Below are 23083 nucleotides of genomic sequence, written 5' to 3' on the forward strand. Positions count from 1 at the left end.
GTGAACCCGTTTTCAAACAATGGCAATAAAACTATTCTGATTCTGATTCTGATTCTGAAATCATTTTGCCACAGTAAGCTGCTTAAGAGGTGCAGTTTGTTGTTCGTTGTTGTGTTCTTATTGGCCCCGTAAAGAGTTGCATTTCCCCCACTCGGCTCGATGTTGTTTCAGATGCTGGAGTTAAGTTCGTTGTGGTGCTGCCTTTTTTTTAAACAAACTTTGTAGCAAGCAGTCAATTCTAAAGCACTTTCTTTTCAAACATCTCTGTCTCATTAACATTAGCATTAGCCAAGTTTTCAGCTCAAATGGCAACATTTGATAACCCTGGTCAAAAGTGAGGTGAAGGGCGGGCCGAGGATGGCTGAAAGATTTCATTGGATTAGATGTCCATCAAGAAAATCAACCAATTAGCCATCGCGGTCTATAAAAAATGATTCTAATGTACTTTTTTGATTAAATTATGACTGCCAGGGCCGGCCCAAAACTGTGCGTCGGCCCACCGGGCATTGCCAGATGGCCAGTCCATGCCTGGTCCAAAATGCTGACACACACCTGTAGGACGGCGGCTCCTCGTCTGTCCATCGTCTGTCTTTCCAGGGCGAGCACTGATCCTGCAGCAGTGTGTGGAACTGTCAGTCTGCATGTCCTTTTGTCACATGCTAAATAAAACGCCAAATATTGCCCACAAAACAGTGGTGACTGTTGATAAATCACATTGCATGTGCTAAATAATTATATTTTCAACTTCTCCTCCCAGTAATGTGGGCGTTTTGATCACCAGTATATATTTTGCATATTAATGAAGGCAGAGACGCAAAATGGATTGCATGCCTTATTCTGCTCACTTAACAGACGCAATCCACGATGCACATGTTTAGTAGGTCAGCTGTGCGTGTGCTATCAGGTTTGTACGTGTTTTGCACGCCCTAAATCTTTATCAAGTCACAAAGTAAGTAAAAGCACAAATGATCGTTTTCACAACACATTCCAGGACAAAATTCAAATGTCTTACCTGGGATTTGCATGAGGTGGGAGGTCAGCTTCTCCCAGATCTAAATTCCTTGTCTCTAATGTGTGTTGGACGTAGCAATGGCATGGTTTTTTTTGTTTTCATCTCAACCAAGTCAAAGATTAATCTTCACCTTGTTGTCTCTTTCACACCAGTACTAAGTTCACAGCCTTCAGTTATGTTTTTACCACACAGTGAGTAAATATTTAAACCAAAGACTGTTGAGTAGGTGCCGCCAACTCACCTGCTGATACGTGTTTTATTGTCCTCTGGCTATGAAGCCTGCCTGACGACTGAGTTTAAGTCTCAACGACTAAGCGCAGTGAAAACACTTTTCTGGGGTCACCATGAGGTCCATTTCAGGTAAGTGTCTCATATCTTTTCCCGCATTTGACCATTTCATTGATATAAGCTATTTAAAAATTCAAAATCGCATTTGTGTTGTAAATAATACCACGTGTATACATATGGCAAGATAAGGTTTAGGTATAGTTTAAAATGGTGTTAAAGAAATGTAAACATACTGTAGCTTTAATTTGTAATCGATTAGGCTCTGGAGAAAGAGGGTGGATTTAAAAACAACGTTTTGATTGCTGGTGATAGCAGTGATAACAGAATCACAATAATACACAATAGTCTTTGTTCTTCTCCTGTTTCGATTTGACTTCATTTTAGTTTTTTGTAATGCAACACAATTACCTTCCATAATATTCTTAGTTTGTTTCATTGTGTTGTTGACATACAGGACACCCTGTTTGTACCCTTATCAAGTCTGGACATATAATGTACTCGTATAAATACTTGTACAAAAACGTTTTAGTTCAAATAATTAATAAATTAATAAAGGATTACCTAAATAACAATTAATTGAATAATATATCAATAATTACATAAAATACAACATTAATATCAATATATTGTATGACGATATGTTACAACTAATAAAATAAAAAGAGAATTTATGTAGTTATATTGTCATTATTTATCTATATTATACATCAAGTATATCAAATTACAATTTTAAATTATTTTGTATTGCGGCTCCAGAATCAACAACTGACAGGGACAGATGTTAGCAAGTGAATCTTCATATGTGGTCGTAAAACACACATATCGTATGCTGTCAGTTGTATGTAAATAGTTTTAAAATATTATGTTTATCTTGACTGTTGAGCCAGATACTCGTCTTTACAATATTGTTTTGTACAACCCCACAGGCTCCCAGGATGTTATTGAACTTCCACGGTGAGTAAAGCTGATAGTGACAAGCTCTGTCTGAAAACAGTACATTTCAGCAAACTTTTTCAAGGACCATCGATCTTCCCATTTAGCTGCTGTGCAACAGTGCTTTGGCACACAGGTTTCATTCATTCTGTGACGCAGATCAAAACACTTGGATCTCAAAACAGTTTTCCCCATTGAAATCAAATAAAATGATATGTGTTTGTTTTGGTGCTTCCAAAAACAAGTAAATTGACGAGTAGATGTATTTGTTGATTTTTGCCCTTTATGCCACACTTTCTTGACATTCACGCTCTTGGTTGCCGTTTTAGCCTTCATCGACTCCTTTTGCTTTAGTGTGGTGTAGGGATGTGACGATTATAGATGTTGTCTATACAATTATAGTCTAAGTACGGTAATAAACACGGTTTCATGATTAACACAATTATTATGCTTTCATTAATTTCTCCAACAACAAAAAAAAAAGACAATCACATATATATTGATAACAGTAATCAAATAGTACTAATATTGTAATAGCAACAGTGCAAAACAATAAGTATAAACAAAAAGTTTTAATAATAAATGCATTCATAAATTTTTTTAATATTAATATAAGACTAAGGTTAAAGGAGTCATATGTAATAATGTGGCCAGAAATGGTACTGCAATCACGGTCAGAATTCTGTAGTCCACTCCCACTCTCCATGACTGAGGTTGCCAGATACGCAGCCGAATCTGAAATTCTACTCCAAGGAACTTCAAATGGCAATCGACAAGTCCTACACTGTAGGTTTCTCTTATTTATGCTTCTTGCAAGATGGTTTACTAAGTAGTTATGCCACATTTTACTGATGTTGATTAGCCAAATGTATTTGTAGAGTTACACAGCAATATTTTAGTTGGGAGTTGGGACAGATTGTTGGCTTTAACCCTGCTAAAATGTCTAGTTTGACCGCACGGACCGCCATCGAAATAATTATATTTGATAAGATATTATATATTATATATCACATAGGCTTACTTTGATGGCAAGCCAAGGCCAACAGTAAAATTACCGCCACATTGTGTTCAGCATAACTCCGTCTTGCATCCAACCCGACGCATTGCATTCTCTTCCATGTACGCACATCACCATCTTTCAGTGCAGACTGCAATTCTATGAGTCAACCCACGTTACGCATAAATCATATAGCCTACTACCATGTCAATCCACAAAGTAGAAAATCATTACATGTAATGCATTATATTGTGCCAAGCAAATACCACCCCATATGTGTTTGATGCACATACAGTACCAGAAACCCCAATTAGCTGTGCTAATGTTGGAACCCATTTCCTCAGTATATTTAAAACAAAATAGGCACTGACACTACCCATATCCACATAGGTTTTATTTGTCGAAAATATATGTTGCCCTGTCAGTTGGAATTTCCCCCATTAGCCTGTATGTCGATGTGTCATTGTTAGGGCTAGCATGCCAACGAAGCAGTGACGGGCCGTGCGTTTCCCACCTAGGCCTTCAGTGATGTCCGACTTCAATGATTACCTCTCAAAATACCATCATTTATGTCCCCACATGACCATTGCTGGATAAATACTATACAGAAACACATTTACGCACCACTGGGCATTGAATCACCACCAACAGTGTACATAACGTTTTTTTTCTGGCGCATTTAAAAATCAATAAACCCGCATCAGCAATTAAAACATATATTTTGTCGTACTGTCAAACTTTAAATTGCAAAAAACATTTTAAACGTGAAAAAATAGAGAAATAAAATATCCGAACATTTCATCGACAGTTGAGCTACATCGTCTCACAAGATGTAGTTTCTCTTTAAATATCCTTCTTGAAAATGGCCTTGCAAATATATGTGTTGTCTTGTCTAATCATAAAAGATGCAGACGAGGCATGTTGGCTGACTTCTTAAAGTTTACTCCAGAGCGTGCTCATCCAAAACTTCCCGCTGCCGGCATGTCTACATTCAACAACCTAAACGGGGCTACTGCGCATGCGTTCACTACTGTGGCATGCTGGGTAATGGAGTTCTTATGTTACCTAGCTCATAACATCACTATATATCTGCCTTAGGCCATCTAGAAGGCCTTACGGACAACAACACGTAATCTGATCGGCTATTGCAACTGTCTATCACTGTATGTCCTCGTTCACTTGCAGTGCACAGATGCCAACATTGCTGAATCTGAAGGCCTGTGGCAGATTTGGTACAGAATGGCAACATAAACTAGCTGAATTCTGATTGGATAAAAACTCTATAAACTAAAAACAACAGCGCTGGAAGGAGCATAATATGACATGAAGAAAATATGAATACTTTTAGAAATATTTAGGGAAAGTAAATAAAAATTTACTTTTATCTTTAATTATGATCATGATTTCTGGTTATGTTAGGCCAGCAGAGAAGGCCTTGCTGGCCCTGACGGCACATCACTGTAACTAAGCGTTACACTAGAACAGAGGTGGGTAGTAACGCGCTACATTTACTCCGTTACATCTACTTGAGTAACTTTTGGGATAAATTGTACTTCTAAGAGTAGTTTTAATGCAACATACTTTTACTTTTACTTGAGTATATTTATAGAGAAGAAACGCTACTTTTACTCCGCTACTTGTATCTACATTCAGCTCGCTACTAATTTTTATCGATCTGTTAATGCACGCTTTGTTTGTTTTGGTCTGTCAGACAGACCTTCAAAGTGCCTGCATTTCACCAAATACACTCACTGGTGACGTTTCACTCCGTTCCACCAATCAGATGCAGTCACTGGTGACCAATCAAACAGAGCCAGACGGTCACATGACCTGACTTAAACAAGTTGAAAAACTTATTGGGGTGTTACCATTTAGTGGTCAATTGTACGGAATATGTACTGTACTGTGCAATCTACTAATAAAAGTTTCAATCAATCAATCAAAAGTGTGAAGGAAAAAAGACACTTTGTTATTTCAACCGTACATCCCGTCAAAAGCCTAAAGACCAGGGGTGGGCAATTAATTTTTACCGGGGGCCGCATGAGCTACCCGAACACTGCTGGAGGGCCACATTGACAATATTTCAATTACATTTTGCTCAATATTATTTTTGATGTATACCGTAAGATAAATAATAATAATAATAATAATAATAATAATAGTAATACTTCAACATAGTGTGTGTAACAGCATTCCATGACTAATATATATAAATTAACATTAATAATAAATGACAGTAAAATAAGCACACGTATGACTGAGGAGTCATAGTGTAACTTTGTGTGGTGTTTGAGTTGTCCGACTTTTTGTGTGGCCTTAAACGCACCAGTGGTTTAGTGCTATGCGTGTTGGTGACAGATGACAAGTTGGTTTTGGCCTGGTTTGTACGGCAGAAAATGACTAGTTTTTCGAGATAGAATTGTTTTACTCATGTTTTTGGTGTGGTTATGTCCGAATATAAACAGTTTTGTTCAATAAAGTGATGTAGTGGATTGTCCGAAGCTTAAGCAGGCAACAAAAGTAGTTTAGTACAACAAATTTATTTACCCATTATCAGAAGTGCAGGTTGAATTAAGTTGTCCGTGCAAGCAGACACAATGTACTCCAGAGCACACAAGACACACACAAGCCAAAATCACCCCCGAGTTCCGGTCTTCTGCCATCATTTATATGTCTGTTGTGCGTCATCGTTCCTTATCAAGTGCGTCAGTGTCTTGTTTTGCTTTTCCTATCTGTTCCATAACAACTCGAATCCTTTAGACAGGTTGGCACGACTTAATATTCACTTTTGTCCCACAACTGGTCCATTCAATGGCACAAAAATACAAGAGTATTGAAAATGAGCGGACATTCTTAAAAGACAAGAAATATAGGTCAAAAGGTCAGAAATTCTACTACATACCCGCCTTCCAGGGTCTTAAGACCCTGGACCAAAACAATTTCTGATATAGACCACTAACTTAAATCTCTACCGCAGATAGAGGCAAAAACCTCAATGTTTTTATACGAGGCAAAAATTCCGTCTATGACCCTCCTTCAGAGCGATCGCTGTTACCAGCCTGCAGTAAAACCATCTCACAGAACACAATTAGTGGCCTACCCTTTGATTTAGTAAAGGAAAAACAAATACTTTGATCATGAACATCATTGAACATAAATAGATGAATGTATATAGACTTATGACTGTAAGACATTTTCAAAAATATTTTTCCCGGCATTTGCAATGAATGTAGTTACCAATATTGTTCATTATCAATTGATTTTGAACACACAACTGAATTTCGTATGAGTCCATGTTCGATTAGTGCTCGTATAGATGGCTCGGTGGTGCCTCAGGCTGGTGGCCTGCCGACACCTCGTTGGGCTTTTGGCTGCCTTGGTGAAGAAAGAGATCCACTCAAACAGTCTGTCTCTGTCTCTTCTTGGGGTGTGGTTCAGTCCATTGGGCAGACTGTTCAGTGGCCGGTGCGTGCTGGCCGAAATTGGGGAAAACTCAGGTAGAGTTGGAGCTGTGGGGGCTTTGGGGAAGGCTGGGGCAGAGTATGGGGCGTGGGGCTTTGGTCCAGGCCCTCGGCTTGCTTCAGGCCTCCTCGCTGCTTCGGCACTCCCGACACTTCTTTCCACAGCTGCTGGAGTCCCGGTGGACCCATTGGCTGGCAACCTTAGTTGTTCTCGTCATTGCTGGCAAGGTGTTGTCTCTCCTCTCGTTCCTTCCAGTCGGGTATCGGGTGTTGGTCCTGGATCGGCTTTGACCGTGCCCCTCTTAGCGAGTGCAAGGGAATCTGGAGTGGCTGCTTTCATCCTCAAATCTGCACAGAGGAACTGGCACACAAATTCTACATTTTGCAAACTTACCATTTTGGTCTCATGGTCTTTCCACCTTCCTAGGAAGCTGCTGGTCCTGAGAAGTGCTGATATTGTGACTGAAGAAGATTAACCTGTTTTCTTAAAATAGGTGACGTTGTTTGACCTAATCTTTTTGGGGAAAACATGTCGGGATATTAGATCATTCACAAAACATTTAATTACTGAATTGGCACCCTCCTTTGAGGTTGGGGTTGCTTCTGCCAACCACTGCAATTGTCAATCTAAATCATAACGTTCCTTTATCCTTGTACCGGATTGATCATATCGATTAAATAAAACCTCAACACGCTCAAACTTGACCCAATCCAAACTCACCTCCCCCCTCTGTCCCTCTCACAGGGACAGTGTTAGTCGTAGTAATAGTAATAGTAATAGTAGTAGTAGTATTAGTAGTTTCAGAAACATCCAAGAAAAAGAAAAGGCAGCTGATAGTCAAGTGCAGCAAGAACAGAGGCGGAGGACAGGTCATGTTTGAGGTCACTGTTCGCTTTTGCAATAGTACTTTGATATTTTACAACACCTAGTGAATTATTGTGGCCACAATAATTCACTAAATAGTTGTATTTAATTTAGTCTAGCTATGATGGGACAATGCACAGAAACATTAAGTTCAGAAACAGATATGTTCTGTACCAGATTATATCTAAATAGCTACTTTCCATCTGTAGTCCCTGGCTACCTAAATTAAAGGGATCCAAAAATCAAGCACTAAAATTATGACACTAATTAATCATAATAAATATATACATTCATAATAATCAATAATTAATCAAAAATAATCATACTGTAGCATGTATTCAATTATAAGAAAAGTCACCAAATGCCCCTTCATGGACACATACTTACCATACAATACAACCACACCGTATTTACATTATCACACAAAGACAATACATGCTCTTGTTCACATCTGTCATCATTCGTAAAAACAACCAAGATTTTAACAGCCATACCTCACAATTTACAACAAAAATGCTCTCATGGATAAATATAATACTCATTAATTTGATGTGTCAACATAATGCCCATCTTAGTGACCGTGTGAGCAGCCTTGATTGCTCCAAAGCCACTTTTTTATTTTTATTTCAAATTTTCTATTCCTTTTGTTATAACGTGGAGAAGGCTAATTGGTCTGTACATGTTCTGGTCTTCTTTATTTCCTGCTTTGTGGATTTAATCATAGTAGCAGTTTCTCGACGTGGTAGGGAAAGTGTTTTCCGTTATTGATTTATTTATCAATCGTTGTTATACGAGCAATAATACAATCCTTATATGTTTTTAGGAAGATAGTGTCCAACCCATATATATATCTCTAGATCGTGAGTCTGATAATGCAGTGAAGATTTTGTTTAACTTTGTTTCATTTGTTACTTCTAAAATGAGTCCATCCTGAATAAATGACAATTATTTGCACTGATTTTGAGGGATTTTTATTCAGGGTTTGTACAGACTGATGAAATGTTCATTAAAATTATTACTTATGTCCAGACTGTCTGCGATAGTAGCGCCATTGATACTCAATGTTATAGTGTTGTTTCTTGTTTGCTCTCTTCCCGTAAGTTTGTATCTGGTTTTCCATAACTTTCTAATGTTCCCTTTTGCAGCTTTGATTAATTCTAAGTGAAAGTCAGCCTTAGACTTCCGCATAAACATTGTAACTTTGTTCCTCCAAACTTTTAAAATCATACGATCTGTATTTAGACCTGTTATAATTTCTCTTTTGAGAGCTGAGTCCCGATGTCTTTATTAGAATCCAAATTGTTTTATTAATCCAATGGTATTTTTTATTTTAGCACTCTTCTTTCTGGTTTTGTATTTGTGTATTTACAGATGTTCTCTTTGCTTTTTGTCATCCAATTGTAATTCTAGTAGAGCTGCTTATCATTTGTATCATGTAGAAGCCGTTTATAATATCCTTAAGTTTCTTTCTACGTGTTTTATTTAACCAGTCCAGATTAACGTCCTCCATGACGTTACTTCTTTCATACTATGCTGTTTGAGGATGTCTGAAAATGAATCAAGAAAAATGTCTTTAGCTGTGGTCGGTCGGTATACTACAATTACCTTGAAATACATTTCTGAGGAACATGTGATTTTAATTTCAACATACTCAAATTGATCTACTTTTAATGTTTTCCCTTTCATAAATCATAATTCCTCCCCCCTTTGTCACTCGATCTGTCTTTTCTGTAATCTTGTACCCCGGGACATTAATTTGAACGAAAGGTGTTGTGGGTTTTAACCATGTCTCTGATAGACAAGGTAATCCGGATTAGAGTCTGACAGTAACTGCTGTATTTGTTCAGTATGTTTCCTGTGGTAGAAAGTTTAATAATGCGGACACGTTTGTTACTGATTACTTTCTACAGACTTCTGTCTCTCTGCGACTTTGTGTATGTAATAAGCAACTATAAATATTTGAGATGCTTAAATTTTGTTTTAGCTCAGCTGTTGTGTAGCTGCTAGCTCCTTGTAGCCTACAGCAGGAGTGTCCAAATTGCAACCAATAGCTTTGTTTTTAACAGACAACCGAAATAATTGAAAATGTGGTATTAGCGTATCGGTTCAATCAGCGGCAGCTACGCCCTGTTTTTATCATTTGACCTAAATTTTTTGGTTTCGTAGGCAGGACAGAGGGAACAATGTGGGTCATTAGTTGTCCATCTTATACCATTCTAATTGTTTTAAGGATAGTTCACATGAGCGGCCATACCTTGAGTCCCACCATATATAAGAGTCAAAAGGCTCCTATTATGAGTCGTCTAATTGGTGATCATACACTTTGGCGGTTTGGGTGGCAGGACACACGGACGCACCTCAGTCAGCCAGTGCTAGGACAGTTGGAGCAGTCCCCGTCTTCCATTCGTTCTTGGGAGGCGTCCCTAGTAGTTGTCAGCTGATGTCGTGCTGTCAGGCAACATCAGGAAGTTCCTTCTGTGCGGTATTGAATTGTCAGGGCACAGTTCGTAAGCAGGTCATTACAAGGTGTGTGCAGGTTGACCACAAAGGAATGCTTCAAAGATTGTGTTGAACATTGTCCGTTGACACTTATGTCCAGCAGGGGTCTGTTTGTATCCTGCTGTTCGTCCTGCTGTCACACCTGTATTTTTTGTGAGCATGTTCTGGCTACACCTTGGAGCTTGTCTTGTTCAGAGAAGCTGGCAGTCCCCCGGCTGCACATCCTTTTCACCCTCGCTTGACCTAGCACAACCGTGGCTACCACCCAAGTCCGTCTGTATTTTTTTTACGTTTTGTTGAGGTTTTTTCCTCCAGAATTTGGAACTCAAAACATGTACACCCATCGTTTTCATATCCTCTCGGTTAGTTCAATTTTGCATATCATGTTTTAAAATTACAGTCTTAACTATCCCATTAATTGCTAATCAATAACCTTAATTCAAAGATTATACGTACTACTTCATGTGTATTTAAGTACCCTTTTAATTCACTTAAAGATTATGTATAAGTTAATTTAAACTATCATTTGTCTATCAGTAGGCGCGAGCAAGCTGTCATGCTTGCACTCTGACCTCCCGCTGTGCGTGATACTCTCCAAAACAAAGGAATGTTTTTATTCACGTTTCTCCTTATCTTTCAGCTAAATCTTTTAATCTTTTAACTTTTAACGTCCGCACTGTGTTTATTTTTATTGTCTGCATTTTAATTTTGCTTTTATTTTCTTTCATTTCCTTTTGTTGTCTGTGAAGCACTTTGAGTCTTGTCCTTGCCTTGTCTGTCTCCGACTGGTTATCTAACCTATTCACAACAAACATACAAGGCCATGCTCTAAGCGCCAGCCCTAATCACACTTCTCCTCTTTTTTTTTTTTTTTTTTTTTAAACTTTACATATCGGCTCTTATTCTAATTATTAATGTAGGCTGTTATTTGTAATTATTATTCAACACTATTCACAGCAAACAGTTGTAAAGTTATAGTTATTCGCATTATACTCTCAAAATCTATAGCTAACTGAAAGCTGTTGAGATTTGGTTTGCCTACTTCATCTCAGTGGCCTAGTGGTTAGAGTGTCCGCCCTGAGATCGGCAGGTCGCAAGTTCAAAACCCCGGTCGAGTCACACCAAAGACTACAAAAAATTTGGGAGCCAAATCACCAAACATGATTCCCCCACCTCCCAGGGGCAATCACGGGGGATGGGCCAAATGCAGAGGACAAATTCCACCACACCCAGTGTGTGTGTGACAATCACTGGCACCCCAACTTTAATTCTAACTTTATTCTGTCATGCCATTATCCTCTTCTAGCTCAACATCCAGAAGTATGGTGTACTGAAATGTCTAAATAAAAATATAAATTACTCCAAACTAAAATGTCAGACTGCACTTCAAAGTTACTTTTATTAAATTAATTTCCAAACTAACCACCACCACAGCAGACATCTATCCCAATACTCCCATAAATTAGAAAGGTGTTTCACAACAGTGGTTAAGTAGTTATTTTAAGTAATAGATCTCAATATGTAGAAATTAATAAGACTAAATTTGCCCTAGTGTGTGAATGTTGTCTGTCTATCTATCTGTGTTGGCCCTGTGATGAGGTGGCGACCTGTCCAGGGTGCAAAGTCAAATTGTGAAACAAAAATTAAAGTTAAATCAAGTGGAAATTGACAGAGTATATGAACTACATTCTTGAGAATAGTAATTGATCATTAATATGTTGGAAGCCACATATTGAACATATTAAAGAAAAATATCCAAATCCATTGCTATTCGGTATAAAGTAAAACACATGCTGAATAAGAAATGTCTGCACATGTTGTATTATTCATTTATTTTTCCATATGTAATATTGTTTTGAAGTTTGGGGAAATGTTTATAGAAGAAATATAGACCCAATACTTAAACTTAAAAGGCTCATTTCAATATTACACAAAGCATTATTGTTATGATCATATCAATCCATTTTTTAAGTCATAATGTGTTAATTGTTCAGATAATTTAATTTTAAAACAATTGCAATTATGTTTCCGAGTAAAGAACAACAGCCTTGCAGTTTGTATTCTTAGCTTGTTTACATTATGAGGAGAAAACTATCATTTATGGGGGATATTGATTTTTGAAATAGGTCAAGTAAAATAAAATAAAAACACAAATGTATTTCAGTTTTAGGAGTTAAATGATGTACCATCCTCAGTGATGAGCTGAACACATGTAGTTTTTTGTTATGGTTTAAGAGACCCTTGAAAAGTAAAGTTTTCTCAACATTATAAAATATAGTAACAATTACTTTCATCTTTTAACGTTGATGTTCCAGGTAATTTAATGTTCAGTAATTGTATATCATAGGCCAATATAAGCTTTGGCTTCCGCCTATTCTTTTTTCGGTCATTCTTTTTCTTTTCTGTTCTGTGTGTAAATGTGTATGATTGTTAATATGTCTAATTTACTGTTAAACTACTCACATAAATTGGTTGATGGTTGATTATATGACCAAAATAAACTTATTTCATCTATTCATTCATTATCTATCGCACTCATAGTTTTATTCCATTTTGCATGTAATTATTCCTATTGATTTCTTCCCATTTCACTCAAACAACTAAACAAACAAACAAACTTGCAGCTAACCACAATCAACAGCATACCATTTACGAATACCTTCATTTGTCACTTTTTCATCTTTTCTTCACTTTCGTTTTCCTTTACAAACAACATCCTGTATCCATCTCTTCCTTACACTTCACACAATGTTTCTATTTTCTGTTCTCCTAGAAACCATTCACATAACGTAAGGTTATAAACATCCTTTTCCCATATTTTCTCAAACCATCCTCTTCACCCTCATTCTGTTTTTTCACCTGCTCTCTCTTCCTCTCTCTCTCACTTTCTCTCCTTCTCTCACAATACAAACACAATAATCCAAAATAATCAGTCTTATAAAATAATTTTAGCTTTAGATATGATTTAGGGCAATGGTTTTCAACCTTTTTTTTCCAGTAAACTAAAGAAATAAAATACAGCATAATGTCATCATTTTCTGATTTATTAAATTGTATAACAGTGCACCATATTGCTCATTTGTTGTGGTCTTACTTGACTTATTTGGACAAACAAACAAAAATAAGAATAACTAAAACGTTTTTTAAAATTAAAATAGTGATTAAATTATAATAAAGATTTCTATACATATAATCAATCATCAACCTTCTTTGGATATTGCAATAGAGATCCATCTGGGCTCGTGAACTTAATTCTAAATATTTATTTTGTTGAAGAATTATTCTTCTATAATTATATTTATAAAGGATTTTGAATTGTCGCTATTTTAAAATATTTAAAATCTCAGGTACCCCTTGGCATACCTTCAAGTACCTCCCTTTTTTGTCCGAGCGGAAACACCATACCCTCCTTTGAGAACTACTGGTTTAGCCTATAAAAAATCCTTTGTCTCATACATCATTACACTGTACAATTCCTCTTTGGGGGGCTAGGATGACAGGGAATGCAAAACAATAACAGTGCAATACTTTTTTATATCTTGGTCGTTAATGCCTAGTTTCTCTTTTAATATAATCTATTTTGTTTCCATTTATACCCTTATTAGTTACTGTTTACTTTTTAGTTCTTCTTCCAAAGGGAACTCTCCTGAAGGAATCAATAACGTTGTATCTGTCTATCTATCTATCTATTACTAACCCGAGCACAATTCATGACGTCATGCTCATCTTGCAGACAGTTATTTCCATTTAGTTTTATTCTCTATTTGTAATTCTACATGCACCAATGTCACATAAAAATTAGCTTTCTTTGTTATTTATTTACATTATTATTTCTGGTTTACTTGCTGTCTGTTTACTTAAGTTCTCATATTTTGGTCTGTCTTCCTTCTGATTAGAATTTGTTTAACGCTTCTCTACGTTTTGTTTTGACAATGGCGCTGAGTGGCTCTTATCTGTACTTCTTCAGACTCTATGTTTCACAGATGCCCTTAGATGTATTAGAATATAAATCTAACTTTTATTTTATTGTGTGTTTATTCCTAAAAAAATTAAAAATGTCAATGTATAATCAATTTATCTTTCTCAAATTTAAATTCAATATTATTAATTTATTTGTTGTATAACTATTAATTCCAAAGTTACAGTGTGTCCTAATCTATGATGTTCGTGCGTGTGTGTTTGTCTCAACTTCCACACAGAAACTGGATGGATCAGATAAGCAACAAGGCTGTACCAAAAAAAATATACTAGACATATAAATGAATGATGAATTAAACAATGTTTCAATGTCCCACAATCCGTATTTATTGATTGATATTTAAACGTGTAATTTTCCATACATCTATTATTTTACTGGACTTAGCAAGCACCTACTACTAGCACACTCTACAGACCGAGAATAACTGTTCAACCACACTTAGTAATGCCAAGCTAGATGCTAACTTAGCCTTACTATGACTCAGTAAGCAAACTTTTGCTAACACAATGCTAACCTAGCTCAATGCTATCCTAGCTCAATGCTAACCTAGCTCAATGCTATGCTAACACAATGCTAACCTAGCTCAATGCTATCAGTGTCACTCCTCTTCGAACCAATGCCTCACGCAGCTGTCACTCACACAGCCTCGTCACACGCACACACTCTTATCTCAAAATGTCTCCCAGCTTTTTTTTTTTTTTTTTTTTTTTTTTTTTTTTTTTTTTTTTTTTTATATGCGTCACACAGTCACTCACACACAGAGAATTTACCAGCACAGTTAAAAGTAAATGCAATAGACAACTATTTTTCTCATCCAGAAGCACAGTTGTATCATATCAGAACCTTAATAATAAGAACAACATTCATCATTCACTCTTAGATGGACAAATAGTCAAGTTTAAGGAGGGTATTCTGGGCTTCCCTGCTTAGGCTGCTGCCCCCGCAATCCAACCTCCGAGAGCGGAATAAGATAATTAAATGGATAAATCATTCACTCATATGTTTTCTGTACATAAACTTTGTCTACTTTCTCACACGCACACACATTTTAGACAATTTCCAGACTTTTACAGATAGCGGGGCTGTGAAAAAAGCGTGAGGGGAGGTTGCGAGAGGGGGGAAAGGAAGGGGGGAATTAAACCAGATAAGAAACCAGGTGCTACACAAAAGTTATTAAAATACGCAGATATATATATATTAATAAAAAAAAAACACACACACATTTTTATCCCACAAACCACTCCCCCCTGGTCCGGACCAATATAAACAACTAATGCACGCGTGCTTTTGTGGAATCGGCCGTCTCATATCACAAAAACCAGGTTCCATCATTGCTCATAAAACGGCGATTAACCCGTTTCATTGGAGCAGCACCTGCGTTATCAAACTGACCAACACGGATCACTGGCCTCTAAGGCGCCATAGGACCACCAGGAATCACCCAGCATCCTACAGACATCGTGTCTGGTCAGTCCCATACAGTTTCACCAAGTTTCACCAAAGCTCTACCATATGGAGCCCGAGACGCCACCTGTCTATTCTGCAGCCATTAAACAGATTCGTGACAACTTGGCTCAGTTGATCTCCTTTACCGGAGTCACTGAATGGTCACCTAATATGAGGCTTTTTTACACGCTGAGTCACAAGGACTAGGGACCGCTGCAGTTTCCACATAGACAGGTGTCTCGCACTTTCACAGACGTATCAATTTTATATGGGCCAAATGTGCCACCAGTTAGCAACCCTTGCCTTAAATTTATCTTTGTCCAACTCTGGCTAATTCTGATGCACTTGCAGAAAGAAGCATCCTCTGCCAACAACGACAGAGGATGAAGAGGTTAAAAGAAAATTTTCGTCTCACATCGTCTGTGCTTCTACACTCCAAACCACCAAAATTCTATCAACAATCCCCTAATGTTAAAAACAAGAAATCACAAATATTCAACAAACACACAGACAAATGATCACATATAAAACAACTCAATCCAACCATAATTTACCCCAGTCCAGGTTGTTTTTGGAGAACCTGACTAAACCTATCTTTTATGAAAAAAATTTCAGTTTTCATCTTACCGATCCCGTTTCTCTTCAGACAGACAACTTTTACACAATAAGCAAAATAGCTTACCTTTTATTAGATGCGCGCGTGCAAGCGTTGTCTGCCTGAGAGAGAAGCCGGGAGCGGATGTTGACTTGCAGAGTTCTGGACCATCCTAGTTCGTGACGCCAATTTGTGTAGTGGATTGTCCGAAGCTTAAGCAGGCAACAAAAGTAGTTTAGTACAACAAATTTATTTACCCATTATCAGAAGTGCAGGTTGAATTAAGTTGTCCGTGCAAGCAGACACAATGTACTCCAGAGCACACAAGACACACACAAGCCAAAATCACCCCCGAGTTCCGGTCTTCTGCCATCATTTATATGTCTGTTGTGCGTCATCGTTCCTTATCAAGTGCGTCAGTGTCTTGTTTTGCTTTTCCTATCTGTTCCATAACAACTCGAATCCTTTAGACAGGTTGGCACGACTTAATATTCACTTTTGTCCCACAACTGGTCCATTCAATGGCACAAAAATACAAGAGTATTGAAAATGAGCGGACATTCTTAAAAGACAAGAAATATAGGTCAAAAGGTCAGAAATTCTACTACAGTGATCGATATAATTCCTGTCCTCGAAGCATCTCGATAGACGTTACAATAATTGAACGATGTTCAATTGAACGGTGTTGACGAACACCATTAGGGCCGCTTGTTGTCACTATCACTCAAAGTTGCATTGCAAAATTCCATAGAATAAATATGTATATTTTGTTTAGAATTCAGATGGGATTTGATTTGGTGCGCGGCATATATACTTGCTGCGCGTAGCGGACGCTTGAACAGTGCGCAATTGCGCAGGCACGCACCTTAGGTGAGGGGACGTTGCTTTGCAGTTCATGTGTTGTTGAAAACACGGCATTCCTCATCAACTTTTCTCTTTTTGGCGTCTCGGGTGTAAACCGTGCATCACTTGTCGCTGCATGTGCACCTTCACTCGCAGGTTACACACGGACACACGCCCATAAATAATACTTTTCAAAATAAAAGCAGCACAGTTGTATTGCGCGCAGGACATAGATGTTTTTTCAACTTTATTTTGTAATTGCAGTTGTTCACATTCACTCACAATCACGCATACGTCCACACGGAAGTAATACAAATAACGATTTTCAAAACAAAAGCAGCACCGTTGTATTGCACACTCGACATAGATACTTTTTAAAATTTATTTTGTAATTTATAATTGGCCTCACGCGGGCCGGACAGGGACGCACAAAGGGCCGGATGCGGCCCGCGGGCCGCAGAATGCCCAGCTCTGCTAAAGACTGACCGCACAGTTCCTGTCTTCACAATGAAAGTGCCGCTCCATCGCGCCTGCCCTTACAAAATAAGAGTCTCCGAAAGCCAGCGCAAACAAGCTAGCAAGCTACGGAGTTTGCAGACAATGTATTTCTTGTAAAGTGTATAAAAACGAATATGGAAGCTGGACAAATAAGATGCCAAAAACCAACCACTTTCATGTGGTATTAGACCGAAAGGAGGAACTTTTTTTCTCCTCCATTTGAAAACGTGGACGTTATCAGCACTGCTGTCTGATTCCTATTAATGCAAGTCATCAGAATCAGGTAATACACCAACTTATATTCTTGTCTTCATGAAAGAAAGGAATCTATATGTGTTAAACATGCATGTATATTCATTAAAACACCTTTAACATGTAAACAAAAACGGCAAAATAAATTAATATAAATTATATACTGTATATATCATTGCATGTATATATATATATATATATCTGTATATATATATATATATGTGTGTGTGTATATATATATATGTATATATATATGTGTGTGTGTATACAGGTATATATACACTACCGTTCAAAAGTTTGGGGTCACCCAAACAATTTTGTGGAATAGCCTTCATTTCTAAGAACAAGAATAGACTGTCGAGTTTCAGATGAAAGTTATCTTTTTCTGGCCATTGTGAGCGTTTAATTGACCCCACAAATGTGATGCTCCAGAAACTCAATCTGCTCAAAGGAAGGTCAGTTTTGTAGCTTCTGTAACGAGCTAAACTGTCTTCAGATGTGTGAACATGATTGCACAAGGGTTTTCTAATCATCAATTAGCCTTCTGAGCCAATGAGCAAACACATTGTACCATTAGAACACTGGAGTGATAGTTGCTGGAAATGGGCCTCTATACACCTATGTAGATATTGCACCAAAAACCAGACATTTGCAGCTAGAATAGTCATTTACCACATTAGCAATGTATAGAGAGTATTTCTTTAAAGTTAAGACTAGTTTAAAGTTATCTTCATTGAAAAGTACAGTGCTTTTCCTTCAAAAATAAGGACATTTCAATGTGACCCCAAACTTTTGAACGGTAGTATATATATATATATATATATATATATATATATATATATATATATATATATATATATATATATATATATATATATATATATATATATATATATATGTGTGTATATGTGTATGTATATATATATGTGTATATGTGTATGTATATATATGTGTGTCAGTGGCGTGCGGTGAGGTTAATGTCTGGTGAGGCACGACTGCGTCATCACAGTCAGATTTACAAACATATGAACTAGGGATGGGCGATACCACACTTTTAGGATTCGATACGATACCGATACTTTTTCTTGCATTGTCATCGATACCGATACCAATAATTTCTTATTGGCAATTTTTTGTCAGTCAAAAATATTATTACTATTGTTATTATTTAAGACAAATCACAAGACAAATACAGACCATTTATACCACATTTATTATGGTCAATATATAATAAAAGTAAAATTAAAATAAATAACATAAATATGAAAAATAAATTAAATATTATACATAATAATAACTATATATTGTATATCATAATAATTAAATTTTAGGGCTTTCCAATTAACAGTCAAATCCGAATTGCAAGAAGCTGCAGTTATTTTTTAAAGTTTGTGATATAATTAGCAATTAATGAAATATGAAATAGGCTAATGTTTTCGAAATGTAAGAAATCATGTTACAGATTAAAACCAAAATCACATTCAATCATATATTCAAGATTTTCTTGGAAAAAAATTAAACTGTAATGCAAAGATGAAGAATCTCCAAATTGTATCTCTTTCTTATCTTGTTTTAAATACTCAAGCAATTTTCAACTAACAATAAATTCCCCTGTGTGGAAATTATTTGAATTTAGGATAATCATTTAAACAAAAATATTCAGTAAACATTACTAAAAAAACAAAAAAACAATGCCTGTTTAAAGTCAACAATTGGACAACACTAGATATGCCTGGCTGCATCGCTGTCGGCTGGCTGTGTGTGTGTTGCACGTTGACGACGCTCATTCGCTGTCTCCTGTCACGTGACTGCAGGTACAGGGGTGTCCCAGCACATAGTAAGTTAAGTAAGTAATCAAAAACATCTGAAAGTGATGCTTGCACCCCCCACACGCCGTTTTTTGGTTTATATCGATACTTTTTTCAGAAAAGTGATGCCAAATGAGTAGCGTGTGAGTATCGATATATCGATACCACAGGATCGATACGCACATCCCTAATATGAACCTGCAGTGCAGGTGTACCTAATGTTGTGTCCCTGCGGTCGTTGTTGTTTTTGCACTTTTTGGCTTCTTGTTAAGTGACTTTTTTTGGGTGGATTCAGTCTTGCACGTGGAGGGTTTGGGTGTGGGCTTTGGTTGGTGTGGCCGCGGTGCTCCCGTCGGGCGGTGCATTCTGCGGCGGAGGTGCTTGGCACCAGGAGGCGGGGTTATGAGACGAGCCTCACACAGTGTGTCTCCGCAGCAGATTTATGATCGCTCAGCACAAGAAATACGTTACACACATACAGTTGTTGACAAAATACACTGTACATTATATACCTCAGCTAACTAAACTATGGAAATGTATAATATAATTCATATAGCAATACGGTCTCACTGCACAGCAGGCCAGCAGTTAGCCGAGTCGCAATCCATGGTGAGGCACAACTCAGTGACGTGCCTCAACTGGCTGCTGATCACCGCACCGTCTCTTCTCAGTATTTGAACGGCAAATGTGAAAATAAAAATAAAAATAATCTAAAACTGGTGAAGTTAAATGGAAAATAACTTTAGTATAATCACTGGATACATATAACAATTTAATTATTTTTTTTTTCTTTTTCTTTTTTTTTTCTTTCCATGATGGCAGGTGAGGCCCCGTCTCCCCTGCCTCTAGTGACTGCACGCCACTGATGTGTGTGTGTATCTATATATATATATATATATATATATATATATATATATATATATATATATATATATATATATATATATATATATATATATATATAAAATATGTGTGTATGTTACTCATCAGTTACTCAGTACTTGAGTAGTTTTTTCACAACATACTTTTTACTTTTACTCAAGTAAATATTTGGGTGACTACTCCTTACTTTTACTTGAGTAATAAATCTCTAAAGTAACAGTACTCTTACTTGAGTACAATTTCTGGCTACTCTACCCACCTCTGCACTAGAAGCACATCACACTAAGCATTCGTTGCAGGAACATACTAGCTTTGTTAGACCAGATCATAGATTGTATTGGACAATATAGTTTACATACCAAATGTACATTTCCATTTATTACAAGTAATAAAAAAACACAAATGCCTGAATTACCTAACAAGGAGGAAATTAGCAAATTTGGCGGCAGATGAAAAACTCTTCTCTGCCTTCAATCGTCTCCATCTTTCAAAGGCATCCCCAATTCAAATCCTTGTTTTGTTCCTGCCTTTGTCATCAATAAGTTGACAATCGTAACGACGGCTTTTAGATTTACCAAGGTCTGACATGTTTAGTAACTTTACCAGTGGTAGTACCTAGACGAAGAGGGCGGTGCGTAACTGGCAACCTGGATGTGACACACTCACAGACTTTCTAATTGGTCCAACGGTGGAGGGCAGGGCATCGAAATTAAAACAATAACAAGATTTTGGGGCTGTAAATCTAATTTTGAAATGAGCATATCCTGGCTGAACTACCGTTATTAGTTATACAGGTATTCGAAAAGAACATGATTTAATAATGCCTTTTGACATATCAGGGCCATTTAATGATGACTTGACATGAAATTATTACATATGGCTCCTTTAACTTTATTGATCCCCAGGGGAAAATGTTATTCACGTGGGAAATAAATTCAAGTGTTAGTGTCATCAACTACCTTTTTTTAATTTTTTTATCAACTTATCTAATGCTGTGCTAATAACTGGAATGCACATAATTAGATCCCATGGGTTAGTGCTGTTATTCTACAAGCTCATGGTATTATGTTAATGTTTACATTGGACACAGACAGTAAGAATCAATCTCTAACTTTAAATGGTCACTGAATGAAACCTCTGACAGAAGTATCTGTTGCTGTTTGTTTACAATGACTCAAACTCAAAGCTAAGCTACTGATAATGACTTGTTTATATTTACAGTAACCCCCTACCAACTCAGTTCTTCATTAAGTAATTTGCTACTAACATAATTTGACTCAGTTATTATGTCTTACTTTTACTTTGGCGTGTAAAATGTTCCCGCAAATTCTGCACTATATTGGATGTATTATTAGACCCTTGAGCCGCAACATTCTTTTGGCAGGTTTTGTCTTCCGTGACTCCCTGGTCATTGTACCTGAAATGTTCCCACACTGTCGAATTCCGCTTTTCTGAGTGGAAACAGGTCGCTGCTAATTTTTCATTAGTCAAAGCAACTCATTACAATGGTTCTATGTCATGTCTGTGATCATGTTTTGTTTAAGTTATGTACTGTTTGGTTTTTGGACTCTTTTTGGTTCCTGTTTTCACTCCATGGTTTTGTCACCATAGCAACCATTAGTTTCACCTGGTTCACATTTTCACTCACGCACCTGTTGTCAATCATGTCTTTGTTAATTAAGCCGATAGTTGCCAGGAAGTCAGCCTGGCGACATTAACTCTGTTACCTCCGCGACCCATGCTATCCATGAGATTCATGTTTACCATAGTTCATGCTTCATGCCATGCCACCGTAAGTGTGGCATGGCATGAAGCCATGCCCAAGTGCTAGTTTTTGTTTTCATTAGTCAAGTTGTATCTCCGCCTTGTGCGCGCTTTTGTTTGTTACTTTTTGAGTAATAGAATAAATAATGTCCTTACCTTCACGCCATGTCCGCTCCAACTTCTCTTGCATCTCGGGAAAACAAACCCCCCACAGTCCACGTCGTGACACTATGTGTCTGATCGGACTAATTTTGTATCCATTTTTAATGGATAGAAATATTTACTGCAATACAAGCTGTACGTTGACTATTCTAAAGTATATCCAAGTATTGTTTTTGTAATGCTGAAGACATGCATTCATATACAATAAAGCGTACATGACTTTTTCACATTTGTGCTAACAGTTTTACCTTCAACCCAAAGGAAGGAATCGATAATCCAGCTCTCGTCATCAATGATGATCTTGGTAAATGTTTCCTGCTGAGGTCCTTTAATATAACGGTGCATCGTCCTGATATGAAGGGTTGAATGTAACAAAATAAGATCAATAAATACATCTTTAAATAATTACTTAAATGTGTCACTATTAATTATGATTGGAATAAAAAACATGCATGTTATTAAATGTGTTATTAATGTATTTGATGTAATGTATATTTAATTATTTAATCATTTAATAAATTATATATTCCATTATTTATTGTTTAATCAATTAGTTCATGATTTTTTTTATTTATTTCATGATTTAATAATTTATTTAATTATTTCATGATCCTGTGTGGCATCCCTTCATGAATGTATTTTATATGTCAAACTCAGCTGTCAAAGTCAGTGGGTGCATCCTATCACCTGATTGGTTACCCTTCCACTTGTTTGTGGAACTTCGGCCAGAAAAGCAGAGGAGTACTTCAATCTTGATCGTGGTCTGTAAGTGCGGAAATGACACCGACAACTTCAGTAC

At 37.0% G+C, this 23083-nt stretch overlaps 1 protein-coding gene across 2 annotated transcripts in view; it reads left to right on the forward strand.

Moving 5' to 3' along the window:
* Window positions 1-1176: 1176 nt before the first annotated feature.
* LOC133663854 (Na(+)/H(+) exchange regulatory cofactor NHE-RF3-like) overlaps window positions 1177-23083 on the forward strand; it is a 73903-nt gene continuing 51996 nt past the window's right edge. Inside the window, exons 1-3 of one of the 2 annotated variants that reach the window (XM_062068565.1) lie at window positions 1177-1372; window positions 2227-2254; window positions 22527-22588. In XM_062068565.1, the coding sequence (XP_061924549.1) occupies window positions 1357-1372; window positions 2227-2254; window positions 22527-22588 (106 nt within the window). In that variant the 5' untranslated portion in view covers window positions 1177-1356. Of the gene's footprint in view, window positions 1373-2226; window positions 2255-17584; window positions 17700-22526; window positions 22589-23083 lie in introns of those variants that run through there. The other variant, XM_062068567.1, reaches the window with a different exon arrangement.

Source organism: Entelurus aequoreus, linkage group LG13 (assembly GCF_033978785.1).
Source record: "Entelurus aequoreus isolate RoL-2023_Sb linkage group LG13, RoL_Eaeq_v1.1, whole genome shotgun sequence".
In the NCBI taxonomy this organism is placed as follows: Eukaryota; Metazoa; Chordata; class Actinopteri; order Syngnathiformes; family Syngnathidae; genus Entelurus; species Entelurus aequoreus.